Source organism: Bombyx mandarina, chromosome 19, assembly GCF_030267445.1.
Source record: "Bombyx mandarina strain Sakado chromosome 19, ASM3026744v2".
Lineage (NCBI taxonomy): Eukaryota > Metazoa > Arthropoda > Insecta > Lepidoptera > Bombycidae > Bombyx > Bombyx mandarina.
Window position 1 is genome coordinate 1854462 of NC_143225.1, and position 14353 is coordinate 1868814.

General features: G+C 35.2%; 3 protein-coding genes across 12 annotated transcripts in view; 1 reads left to right on the plus strand and 2 right to left on the minus strand.

Moving 5' to 3' along the window:
- Positions 1-2936: 2936 nt before the first annotated feature.
- cpa (F-actin-capping protein subunit alpha) lies at positions 2937-4909 on the minus strand. Its single transcript, XM_028176541.2, has one exon. It carries the CDS (start codon positions 4816-4818, stop codon positions 3952-3954), a length of 867 nt encoding a protein of 288 aa, XP_028032342.2. The 5' UTR covers positions 4819-4909; the 3' UTR covers positions 2937-3951.
- Positions 4910-5852: 943 nt separating this feature from the next.
- Positions 5853-7820, plus strand: ND-B14.7 (NADH dehydrogenase (ubiquinone) B14.7 subunit). The gene is made up of 2 exons (XM_028176525.2): positions 5853-6432; positions 7695-7820. The coding sequence occupies exons 1-2, from the start codon at positions 5931-5933 to the stop codon at positions 7706-7708; spliced, it is 516 nt and encodes a 171-aa protein (XP_028032326.2). The 5' UTR covers positions 5853-5930; the 3' UTR covers positions 7709-7820.
- A 967-nt stretch (positions 7821-8787) lies between these two features.
- The window catches only part of RIC-3 (RIC3 acetylcholine receptor chaperone), a 36673-nt gene continuing 31107 nt past the window's right edge, over positions 8788-14353 (minus strand). For all 10 annotated transcript variants that reach the window (XM_089735207.1, XM_089735206.1, XM_028176479.2 and 7 more), the window contains 3 exons: positions 13759-13831; positions 12651-12706; positions 8788-11961 (listed from right to left, as the gene is read on the minus strand). In XM_089735207.1, the coding sequence (XP_089591333.1) occupies positions 11815-11961; positions 12651-12706; positions 13759-13831 (276 nt within the window). In that variant the 3' untranslated portion in view covers positions 8788-11814. The remainder of the gene's footprint in view (positions 11962-12650; positions 12707-13758; positions 13832-14353) is intronic.

Below are 14353 nucleotides of genomic sequence, written 5' to 3' on the forward strand. Positions count from 1 at the left end.
AAGAGAAATTTTAAACTTAAGTTCAGGAATTAGAGAGTCCTCTGAAGCTAGTCTCCCTAATTCTCTTCTTCTTTTTCTCCACCTTATCCCAGTAGGTGGGGTCGGCACACCTAATTTTTCTCTTCCATTCTCTTCTATCAGCCGTTATCTCAACACTTACTCCTCTCTCTCATATCGTCATTCACACACTCTGTCTTCTTTGGTCGACCTCTTCCGCCTCTACCTTGCCCTATCATTTCCATACATCTCCTAGTCACATACATCTTCTCTCCACGCATCACATGTCCATACCACGCTAACCGTCCGCTCTTTAATTTGTTGATTACCGGGGCTTCACACTTCCATTAGTATACTTACTTATACTTCTGCTAGTCTCCCTAATTATTGATAGCAAAACTTTTAAATAACCATATATTAACCTACTGCTAAATGGCCCTGATCATATTTTTTTGTCTTACATATTCACCGATAGCAAGGAGCTAGCTATACCGGCTTCGCGCGAACGGGTGAGACTTTGTTTGACAGTCTAGTACTTACACTCGCTATCTCAGGATTGAAGGTGCCCGCTCTATTGTTTTGAGCGGTAGGCAGCGGCTTGGCTCTGTTCCTGGCATTGGTGATGTCCATGGACGATGGTAACCACTCACTATCAGGCCGTACGCTCGTCTGCGTACTAGGGCAATAAAAAAAGTTTGCGACAGTAACCGCTCAGTACTGTTGACCCAGGTCCGGCATAGATTCTGTCCTCCGACGGCAACACACCGAGGCACTATGATACCTACACCGGCCCAAAACACCAAATAATACGTCGCATATTTATTTCATTGCACAACAATTATGGTTATACGAATTTCCCTTTAAACACACATCTAATAATAAGAATGGATAAACACAGAGGATGCTCTTATCTGACCCGAACTTCCTATTTCAAAACATTTTATGTAATACAAAAACGGAATGTATTAAACATTTTTATTTTATTGCTAAGATGGGTGGACGAACTCACGGCCCACCTTGTGTTAAGTGGTTACCGGAACCCATAGACATCTACAACGTAAATGCCGCCACCTGCCTTCAGATGTGAGTTTTTTTTTTTTTTGATAGAGTTTTAATTTTAATTTTAATTGAGTTCTAAGGTCTCAGTTTTTAGAGTACAACGGCTGCCCCACCCTTCAAACCAAACTGCATTACTGCTTCACGGCAGAAATAGGCAGGGTGGTGGTACCTACCTATCCTTAAGGACTCACAAGATACCCTATCACAAACAAATTCTTACAAAGTTACACACTTATTAGTTTTAAATATGTATACTATTCTATATATTTGTGTCATAATAACTACACTTTGGCCGTAAATCGAGATCTGTTCTGCCACACTAGAGGGCACTACGAATTAAATCTATTTTCTAGACCGTCCATAATTTTTTTTCCTACTTATGCTGATAGCCTTGAGAGGCTATTTCAGCTTTCCTTGTGTAGGTGAGCTCACGAGGTCAAGCCGGAAGTGTTGCTAACACTGGCCCTAGCAAGACTGAGAAGATCCGACGTGAAATCCAGCGGGCTAAGACCGTCCATTGACCGATCTTTACCATTAAAATTTATAATACCAATGAGTTTTGCAAAACAAGTTATATCAAAACTAGTTGCGGGACCTGTTTATGGAAAGTTTTAACACGCGTTTCGGATACAAGATTCCAAATTCAATATTAATTTATTCCTATTGTCTGCATTACCTACTATTTGTTTTTTCTCAAGAAGAGTTGTCTACCTCGATTCTCTTCTAGAGCCTAGTTTTCATCGCATGCATGAAGATAGAGCCTCGTATGTTAAAGATACAGAAGTCCAACGCCATGGCCACAAAGATGAATTCTCAGAATTATATAATAAATACTAATAAATATATGGCGAAAACGAATCGACCTATTTTCGTATTTTGGTCCAGTTACGTCAAATCTTGCAAGCCAAAATGTATTCATATCTTAGACACGCACATTGTAGCGTAACTAAAGTCACCGCCGCGCGCCAAGATAGGTGCTCGCCAAGCCCAATGACTCACTAACAGCTTTTATCATTACCTATCACCAAATACCACTACCGTTCATATTTTCATGATTTTTTTGGCATATGAATTCTATTTTGGTAAACGTAAGGCAGTGTAGTACCTATTTTTTTTAAGTAAAATCTTTATATACTTTATAAGGACATCCCATAAAAAAATATTTTTAATATTCACATTGAAATAGTTGAAAGTTCAATGACCTTTACAACTTCTGTGAAGTGAAGGCTGTTTAAAAATTTCCATATCATTTTAGACGTATTTAAGTATTTCTCAGAACGATATAATTGGCCTTTTCGCATTAAAAGTGTACAAAGTACAAACAGTGTAAAAAATTAAAAATAGTGGTTTTAAATATGATTAATATTTAAAAAGTTTTATGTTAAACCTTTAAAACACTCTCCTGTAAAATTAGTAAGTTTTGAGATTATACAATTTTAATGCTAGAAGACGATAATATTATTATGTGCACTAGACTTTTTTTAGTCATCCGTTGTGTAGAGTACCATCTCGATTGGAAATCATTCTAAATAGGTACACTTTTACATCATGTTTTACACTTGTGCAGATATTTTATGATTTTATCCGTGTCTGCAACTATATTCTAAGTTTCGATATCCTCTTTAACTAAATTATAATATATAGTTAACTAAATTATAATATAGTTTTTTAAGACATGACTTTTATGATTAAATCACCACAGCATTTAGAGAAAATCTAAAAACTCACATTTTATATATTATTATTATTAACTGGATTTAAATAATGAAATTATAGTATCTATTTGAAGTTAGGATAAAGATCAAAGTATTTTTAAAAATAGGTGAATGTCCTTGTATCCCAACATGTTCCATAAAAATTCATAAAAAAAAACCCAAATATTAGCAACATTTTAATATATATTTTTATTCAAATGAATTCAATTGTACATTACACAGAATAGTTAAATTTTAGTGTACATTCATCATTTTTAAAATAATCATATTAATTACAAAATAAACCTTATCGGCGTAATATAGTTGTTACACATTATATCATATAAAAGTATGCTTTCAAACTCTCAAAGCCATAATATGGACAATATTTTTTAAATCTTACCAATTCATTTGAAATAGCAAAGTTTGAGCAATACTTCGCATATTTATTTGAAGATGGAAAAATATTTACTATAATGTGATCTGTTTACGTAAAAGTTGCATTTAAAGCTACGTGGACAATTTGTTAAAAAATTAACTATGTTTTAAATGCACCATTCAAAGAACTTCCTCAACAACATCACCTGTAATTTTCACATACATTTGTCATGCAAGCAATATATGAATAATACTGATAACAAATAATAGGCTGAGAAACATGTGAAAATAATTTCAATCATTAAACAATTTGATGTTCTACTTTTCTCAAGACATTTTATAATTGACACGCATTTTAAAATATACCATTTTTTTAAAGCAACACCATGATTTTAAGCATATTGCTCACACAACAATTTGCCATTCTCAAGAAGCTAATAAATTAATTACGAATTATATTTGATGTCTTGATCAGAATATCTACAGACCTAGAGAGGAGTCCACACCTAAGTACAACTGTCATCTGTATAATCTCATCCCTAATGAAGATAATGGACAACACTTATTGAATCAATCAAATTAGAAGACTTAGCTTTTATATCCTTCATAATACTCAAACAAAACATGGACTGAGTTTTATGAATTTTAAGTAATTTAACAATCACATTATTAATTTGTCAAAATATTCATGAGAAAATGTTCACAGGGGTGCAACATATCACTGTCTAGAGCTCATAATTTTTTGAATTAGATTTTCTCTTACATGAATATTATGTACAAAGGTGTGGAGCGGCGCTGCGGCTCATAGCGCAGCGGCGAGACATCATTGGCTCTTGAGCTCCTTACCGATCGTGTAAGAAACAAGACGAGCCCAGTCAATCTTGCTGCGGGTCACAGGTAGTTGTCGTCTCAGTGCTTTGAACGTTGTGTCGCTCATGGTCTTGTAATTGTCTGAAATGGCAGTTTGATACGTATTTTCTGCATCAGAGACAAGCCGCACGAACTCTTTAGCAGTGGCGACTTCACCGCTAGCCACCAGAGGAGCCTTAATTTCCTTTGAGCTCACAAGTTGTACATTACCATCCTCATAATAATGAACTTGAACACGTAGAGTTCCACGTAACTCTGTGGCAGGCCCGCCGACCGTCAAAGACCACACCGAACGCCACCGACCGTTCCAATAGTTCTTGGGTTGAAACTGGTGATCTTCGATACAGGCGACCAGCTGTACCGTACCAGGGTCGACTGTGCGACCCACCACTAAACTAGCACCATGCTTGTAGTGTGCAGCCACGTACGCCGTTAGCTCCTCATCAAGTGCCGCCCGCCAAGGCTCAGCCGCTCGATCGGGCTCGTAGGGTTCATACTCGGACGCTTCTTTGCGTAGATGGTCATACCTGAAAGAACACTTGGAGCGAGGATCGAAAAACCTTCCGCCACCAAGTTCGTTGTGGTCGGTGATGAGTGTATACAGCTCGGAGCCTTCGAGACGTACGGGCGTGAGTTGATCCTTGTTGTATTGAGCGAAGGCTCCACTAGCACCTTCCTTGAGCAAGGTATCGTTATTCAGCAACACCCTCACATCATTGAAAACTTCGTTAAATTCCCCTGGCGGCGAATGCAAAATGAAATCTGAAACGATTCTAACTTTTTCTTGATCACTAATCACTTCGTCACCGTCCGCCGCCATTTTCACTAGTTTGACATGACAATGACGGACAAGTAACCAGAGCCATAGATTATACACTTAATATATACCCATAGATTATACACTTAATATATACCAGAGCTGTCTGTCCTAGCAATAAACTTATTCAATATGGCAATCGGTTTCAGAAACGATACCATTCTTGTCTAAACAGGGCTGCCAGGCTCGATAAAAATGAATTGACCAAATACGTACGTACGTACGTAGTACGTGTACAAAGTTTATAATATTTGTTTTCAAAATCATTAAATATGCATCACATTATTTTAATGCATTTAGAGAATTGGATAATCTAGTTGAAGTATCGCATTGGACCGCTGTAGATCATCCCTCCTAGTGAAGATGGCAAAAATATTTATTTTTAAAATGAAACTATGGTAAACATTTAGATTGAAAAGTAAGTAATGAAAATTTTCCTTAACTAAGAAAGTGCCTCAAGCCTTAAAATTGTAATTTAAAAAAATCTACCTTACAGTTAGTAAGCGCGTGTTACTACCGTACAGTTAGTAAGGGTGGCCACCATGGCGCCTCTATTTAAGAAACATAATATGTATATACATTGGCAGCACTAAGCACAAAGTAGTAACACTGCGATATGAACCATCCAATAAGTAACCTATTTACCGGAATATCAAAACTGCCAGTGCTTTGGTAGCATCGTGCAGAAATTTTAACAAAGATGCTGAGTGTGGTATCTCGATTCTCGGTTTTTTTTGAAAAATTCACTGTGGCCTCAGTAATTATTAACCACCGTTTTACTGAAAGTTTATTTTAAGCCGTCTCGTATTAACCACCGTTTTACTGAAAGTTTATTTTAAGCCATCTCATCTCGTTTCATTTAGTTTCATCCCAATTACAGTCATAAGCAAATCAACTTTACCAAACTTCCTCCAAATAATACTTTAGTATAAATTACTTTCTACCTAAAAGAATATAATATAATATAAAAAAATACGCTGTATGGTATGATACCTTTGCTTGTGTAGTTGAAAATGGAACTACTGTCAAATTGACAGATATTACAAAATTTGACATCTTTAAAGCCAGGAATAATTCGTGTTGTGTAACTCCTATTATTCTACAATCACAAAAAAATGAATAAACTATTAAATTACAAATACTACGATACGCCTGAGGGCCAAGACATATTCATGAAGACATTTGTAACCAGTAAATATGCTGCAGTAGCCGGTCTTGCTGGTGCTTCTTTTGATGTGCTTATGTTCTCTCATCCAAAAGGTTTTGTCAATACAATCGGTCGAATGGGCTATATTGTAGGCCCTCTAGTGGGTATGGCAGCTGCCTTCACGTTCACTACCAACGTTGCCCAAAATATTCGTGGGAAAAACGATAAACTCAATTACTTCTTGGGTGGTGCCACATCTGGCTTTGTGTTTAGTGCTTGGATGAAAAAGGGGATTATCGCGGTGCCTGCCGCCGTGGTACTAGGCGCAATAGCTGTGGTAAAGAAGACAGGCATCGATGAAGGCTGGACCTTTTTCCCAGATGCGGCACAATCAACTAAAACAATCAAATCAGTTAAACATGACTGGACTCTTCTCAAAGATATTGAAGAATTAAAGGGATGGACAGACGGTAAGCTAGTAAAAATATCAGCATTGTTCATCAATTAAAATATTTTAAATAGATATCTGTTGATAATGTTGTTAAAAAATGCAAAATATTACAGGTTTGATACTTAAATTATTTTATTAACATAGTTATCAATGTTTATGATTTCACACGTTATAAGAGAAGTTTTTTTTGTTGAATGAGGGGTTTAACTTAATAGCAACTTTTATCTAGTTTCTGAATTTTATTTTATTACTTAAAGTATCAAAATACCAGCTTCTTCCATTTGACTCCATACAGAAGAGAGCCGTTCGGATTGTCGATAATCCCATTCTCACGGATCACTTGGAGCCTCTGGGTCTGCGGAGAGACTTTGGTTCCCTCTGTATTTTGTACCGCATGTTCCATGGGGAGTGCTCGAGGAATTGTTCAAGATGATACCAACGTCTCGTTTTTACCATCGCACCGCCCGCCACCGGAGTAGAGTTCATCCATACTACCTGGAGCCACTGCGGTCATCCACAGTGCGTTTCCAGAGGTCTTTTTTGCCACATACCATCCGGCTATGGAATGAGCTTCCCTCCACGGTGTTTCCCGAACGCTATGACATGTCCTTCTTCAAATGAAGCTTGTGGAGAGTATTAGGCAGTAGGCAGTGGCTTGGCTCTGCTCCTGGCATTGCTGAAGTCCATGGGCGACGGTAACCACTTACCATCAGGTGGGCCGTACTCGCCTGCCTACAAAGGTAATAAAAAAAAATAAAAAAAATCAAGTAGTAAAGGAGTTAGCGTCATGGGCGTGACGTGGCAGGAGCTAGAACAGACTGCCCAAGACCGATGTAAATGGAAAAATTTCATTCGAAAAGTATGATATGCTAATAGGAAAGAATGGTGGATGATGATGATGATTCAAAGTATAAGATTCACGTTTGCTATTTTGAGTAAAATCAACTATAAACAATCTAGTCGTGTATTGATATATTTTTATGAATTTACGAGTAATGATGCGTGACTCTTCTTGTCAATTCTGCAATCTAATCATAACTATCTACTTTACACACAACACATACTAAACGAGAATTTAGGTATGAATCACAAATAACCATAATGATTTCTAAAGTGACATTAACATTGCCGATGTCGATGGGCTTTGATAACCATTTAACACTAGACAAGCCATGATACTGTTCAGATGCCTAACCAATAAATAAAAAACAACTCATTAGAATGAAAAACATAATAAAAGTTAAAAAATGTGTAACTAATTATATTTTATTTTATTTTCAGGTTCCAAGCAATAGAAAATCATGTAGAAAATGTAAATAAACTTTGAAAATAATTTATCTGTTAAGAGTTACAACTAAAAATTTTAAAAATTAATGGATTTTTTTAATAAAAACTAGTTCATTTAGATGGAAATGGAATTATTAGCATCCTCAGTGGTTTATACTTACTTACTAGAAAATCAACAATCCAAAGAGTGTCTGGTTTTTGACACAAAAAAAATCTGCTCAATAAATAACGATAGAATAAATTAAATTTTTTTTTATAAATATTTATTCAATTAGAATTATTAACATGTTCATTTTATATTGAGGTGTTTTTTTTATTGCTTAGATGGGTGGACGAGCTCAAAGCCCACCTAGTGTTAAGTGGTTACTGGAGCCCATAGACACCAACAACGTAAATGCGCTACCCACCTTGAGATATAAGTTCTAAGTATCTCACTATAGTTAAAACGACTGCCCCACCCTTCAAACCGAAACGCATTACTGCTTCACGGCAGAAATAGGCAGAGTGATGGTACCTATCCGCGCGGACTCACAAGAGGTCCTGCCACCAGTAATTACGCAAATTATAAAGGTAGTGGTGGAGGTAAATCAATTTTAAGCAGCTACTAGATTCCATATATAAACAATCCTTTTGAAGGAAATTTTTGAAGGATAAAGGGCAGACCAAAATAAAGCCGAAAAAATGGGGAGTTCATTCACAAATTTTTGGCTCTGGATTTGAATTGTTCAGAATCCCCTAAGAGTGAAGATCTGCAACCCATAGATGTTATATCGTGAAAGTCATCACTCATTAAAATCTACATCCTAATTATTGCATAGAGGGTGTGTCCTTTGCCAGTCAGAACGGATAGACTTCACGGCTGAAATATACAGGATAGTGGCATCACACAATCTTACAATACACCAGGAGTGGTCTGCGAAATCACTTCAGATTATACCTACCATCTTTATCAAATGATACTGTTTATTTTGAAAAATGGGTCCGACCACCACAGGAGCAGAATGTAATCACGCACTAAATAATGCAGAACTGAATTTGTTCTTCGTTGATTGTAATAAGAAGAAAAATTATATAAATGAAACACTGATTAATTCCACATTATTTATTAACTTAACAACTAAAAACAAAAACGTAAGCGTTAACAAAAATAAATGTTTTAACAAAAACCCTTGAATGAATTATTAAAGGAATGATATGATAATATAGTGAGTGTACACATTTACTGGTATGAATAATGTATATGGGAAACCGAAAACCGTCATCAGAGTTACTTACAAACATGGCGATAAATATTAAATTGTTTTTTACCGTATACGAATTTAACAATTACAACGGCCAACGCCCATGGTCAATGACCCATGGTGCGGCGGGACGCGATTTAACCCTTTGCTTTAGATTGCTTGTTAATGAGTCTCGATTTTAGAAGCAGAAAATCGAATCTGATCTTCTTTATTCTAGAGACATTATATTTCACTGATTCCAGTTTCCTTTTTTACGTTAATTTTTACAAAAAATATAAAAATATGTAAAATGTTCGCTTTTAAGTAAGACATGGATATACAAACTCAAATACAGTTTATAATGTGTTCAAATCCTGGATAGTGGTCATTAACGGATATGTAAATTAAAACACCGTTAGGTATGTACTTAATTTATTTTTTCATTGAAATAAATTCCATAAAAGTCGGACATTAGATATTGTGTCCATTTGAAATTACTCTAGGCTGTGAATCGTGATAATTTTAAAATGTTTCGTGTGTTCTATAAATATATGTGTTAATAGATGCATTATAAATAATAAAAAGCGGAAAGGTTCTCGGCAGCTTGGCGCGTAAGCTTTAAATTTTCAGATTTAATAATATCCTCCTTAAAATTTAGTACTGGGATGTTTAAGTGCTTTTAACTCACAGAACGGATGGTGATTGAATAAACTTTCGTTTTGATAAATCTATAATAAGAAAATAAAAAATCGGAAATGACAAAATAATAAAAACACTCGTCAACAATTACCTCAGCAACAATCTCGTAAATGTGTAACGATTAATAACTTAAATGCAATCAAACTACGAATGAATTAAGAAGCCTTTTACAGAGACATTCGGGGAAAGCAAATTTTTTTGTTGTTGCGTGAATGGTATAATCTATGCGCGCAGTTATGCTAACCTTGTAGGTAGTGTGTTATCTTTAAACGACTCGAAGGGATTCTCTTGATCGTTAAACTGAAGCAATTCAGGAGTTCCATAAATGACGTTCTTAAGAATACGAGATTTATGTCACAACGGAAACAATTTTATTTACTTATACCATTCATATTTAATTGTCTTTTTATATCTGCAGAGTTGAGAATAAAGATTGAATATTTTTGCCAAAAACTATTCTCTATTTGATTAGAAAAAAATTCAAAATGAAATTGACGCATCTTTTTTATTTTTATAAAAAAACCATCAAAACTTTCGAGTGATTTTGGCGCGAAATGGCTACTAGTTTAAAAAAAGTGCCTACCTTTATTTACGTGAAAAAATAAAAACATCTATGAGCTGTGGTATGTACCTACGTTTTCGATTAATTTTATTTAATTTTTGTCTTTTAAGTCCAAATTTCGCGTAGGAAATTTTTCTAAAGATACAAATCATACCAAGAACTTTCCAAAAAAATACAAAAGATTTATATGAAATTTAATATTTCACTTCGAACACCGATCAAATTACATTTCTCTGACATTGAGACATTTTATTAATCTAAATTTAAATGGACGCAAAAACTAGCTTTCATCTGTTCCACAATATTAATTCCATAACAAAGAATAGAAATATAAAAATTTGGCCAAACGTTTGGAAGAAATCGAGTAAAACATGGATAAAGGATCATTAAATGTACGATAATGTGTTTTAATTTAAAATTTTACTTATTAATTACCTACTTAAACAGAAGGTACCTTGCGCCTTGGGCCAAAACTTTCAGTAATAAAACGGGTCAACACTGAAAGTTGGACAAATATACTACTCGCATAGCAAAACGTCGGATGTGCCACTTTTAAACAAACAATCATAACTTTTATGTAGTTACGAGTACACGCTATATTCTTTGGGCATACTATTAAGTTTCCCATCTCGCAGATATAATCACAATATACTAAATTGAATCTAATGGGTATGTGCAAATTTAGAGCTTATTTTTTGAGAGATAAATCTGTTTATGGCGTAAATTTGGCACGAAAGTATCGAACAAACGTTTTAAGGAGGTTACTTGTTGAATTTCAAAAAAAAAACATTATTTTCCGTCATCAAATACCATCTTTCCCATAACAATATATGCGTATCAATGCTTAAATTATTTTAACCATTAAAATCAATCTGCAACATTTAAAAATAAATATGAAACCATAATGCGAATAAATTCCCATAGCATTGTTCTTTAGAATATTATGCACGAATAAAAAAATGGTACTGTTACAATAAAACTATTATCCGTTAAACAATTGATCTTATATATTTTAATCTTATAATATCTTCGTCTAAAAATACGTTCAAATCGAAAATAAAAAGTACACACACACACACACGATAATTAATTAAATTGTTTATGGAAATACTAGAGACTACAGAAAGACCATAGATAATCAATGTTACTTTAATGTTATCACAATATACGCATGTATCTTCTATTCAGTTCTTAAATTCTTTTCGAAACATTTGAGAATGAAATGAAAATAATATAGCTCAAGTAAAATTTTATTTAAATTAATATTCATAGGGATGTTTTATTATTTTTTGAGAGAGGCATTACGAAGAGCAAGAACATAGCTAATGTATTGGACAGGATTCTCTGTCGCTTTTTGGCTTGTCACATTTGTACATAAAAGAAGAAGACAGATTACTGTTTATTTGTTATTCAATTATGAACATTTTACAAAATTCCAACCCTTAAAACCGCTTCATTCTTTTCATTTTTGTAAATCAACAAATAGTTCCTTACGGCGTGATGCTTTTACTAAAAACAATAAACTTTCTCCATTTGGCTAATCTGTGCATCATCGCAATACCATAGCCAATATGATCAGATCGCAAAGAGAAACGACTTTAAGGATTCCAGATAAACATCGCTTACAACATCTTTATTCGGTATGTTTTGGCCCATTCTCCAATTTCGCCGGAACTAATTCGTTTTCATCCAACTCTTCCTCTTCCACTTCCTCCTCGATCTCTTCTATTTCTATCTCTTCTTCGATTTCTTCCTCTTCTGAATCTTCTTCGGCTTGGTTCTGTATTTATTTATTGTTAAATTTATTCCTTCCGATCTCATATGTACCAACAGTTGATTTTAGATTTAAAATAACGCCCTCGATCCTAAAGTTGAACGCTCATTACGTTTATTGCAAATGAAATATTTTATTTCGTTCAATATTTTCTAGTTTATTGATAGAAAATTACGATCGAATTATTTTAACTTTAATATACATCAATGAAAGCTATTTCATTTAATGTGCTTAGTGCGATTTTTTTAACTTCTCGATCGCGTAAAAGTTAACTCAGATTTGTATGGAGCTCAAACAGATTCTCTACATGTGCCGCTAGGAGCGCTTTTCCAACTTCCTTTGAGTAAACTTTTACGCAATCGAGACGTTAAAAAAAAACTCGAACTAAGCAAACTAATCTCGGCATATATGTTATGTATATATCAGATACAAATTTACTTATTATTTATATATTTACTAGCCGTACTCGCTTCACTGCGCATTTAAAATAAACATTATTATTTATTGTCTATATTATTACTTATTAGGGAGTCCAACACTCATATAAATATTAGCCTATCGATTAAGTACATGTGTATTTTCGACATGGATACCAAGTTTCAAGTCAATCGGATGCACGGTTCAGTAGTTATAACGGAACTTCCGTAAGAACCACTGTAGATTTATATATTAGTATAGACAATGTAGCTACTTACCTCGGGAGCCGGCTGCGTCACCGCGCTGGCCGTCGTGAACTCATCCACTGTTGATTCTGTACAAGAACAAATGCTACTTCCAGTGATGAACGTGGGCTATTCTAGTTCCCGACGATACCACGCGGATGGCGCAGATTCTTTACCATATAGAGGAAACCAGGGCCCATTTCCAGGGTGTTAGACGGTAGCCGGAGTTTGGGGAGATAATGCGGATGCCGCCACCCCGCTGAAGACATGATGTCGATATCTCTCATCATCATCATCAGCCTGCGGCAGTCCACTGCTAGACATAGGCTTCCCCCAAAGCTCGCCACTGAACCCGATCTTCGGTTCATATCGATATCTCTAATTTACAGTATTCCGGCTAACCCGTCCATCGGAACATCGACCGGAATGTAAGTCTGCTTGGCAGAACAGAAATGAGCAGGTTGGCGGTGTTTATCTGGCGCCACCTTTCCTCTGTGTAAGGGTCCAAATATTAAACGCAGTGTGGATTCCGTATGTACATCTATCAAATATTGGATTTTCGCCATACAAATAATGAACTCCCACAGACCGGCATTCTTTTTTGGTATTTTATATTAAAACTGTTCAAAATGAACAATGTATGAACTGTATGGAATTGAGTGAATGAGTCTAACTGGAATTTTACAAAACCCAATTAGATTTAGAGAAAATCAGGTGTATTATATATTATCCGTGTCTGTTTTAGCGTCCACACAGCCGTTTTACCGTCATTTGATCTGTCACACAATGCTTATGATTTTTTTTCTTTGAAATCTTATGACCACAGATTATTCTCGTTTCGGCTTCAACGTTTTCTTTAAGCTGATAGCCTTGAGAGACTATTAGTTCGAATGGACGAAATTAGACAATTTTCAATTTTCAAAATTAGACAAAAAATACTTTTTTCCTACCTATTCTAGTAACCTCTAGGGGTTATTCTAGATTCATCGAGCTAGCAAGTGAGCACTAGCACTGGCCCTAGAGCTCAAGAGCCGTGCTTCGCAGAATCTACCATCGAATCGGAAACGCGACCCACTGGTAGTATACACAGTACATTGCTTCTTAAGTACGGCGTTAAGATGATAAGTAAGCTATGATTTACCTGGATCCCTTTCCGGCGTCTCTCTCGGCTCGTCTTGTATCAGAGAGAGAGTCATTTTACCGCTCACCACCATCTGGAATTTTCACAATAAAAATACAAAAAATATATATATTATACGAAATTTGAGAGTACTGTCGTTAGATTATTACTTCACGATATTTTATTTTATCTCTTATTTGGTTTTGGTACTATGTCAATCATCAATGGTACGGAACGTCATTGGCGATGTCCGGCACCACTTCCCATTAGACGGGCACAGTGTTCAATATTTGGGACTGCAAACAAGAATCGAACTAATAGAAGCATTTAATGTGATTGATGACTTTAAAGTTTAAATTCCTTGCATATATTACAAAAGTTAACAGTGTTGTCATTTAGCAAAATTGTTAAGCTATTGCATAGATTTTATCGAGGGCTTTGAGCGCGGTGACCGAATCAAGAAATTCCATAACGAAAATTATCAACCCGTTCAACACATTCACGCGTTGCGCTTGTGTAGTGTTTGTGAAAAAGCGCGTGGCGTTAATGTTTATAAATATAGCGTGGTCTTATTTTAATATTGTATTAATATTAAACTCTAATTATAATTGCATAA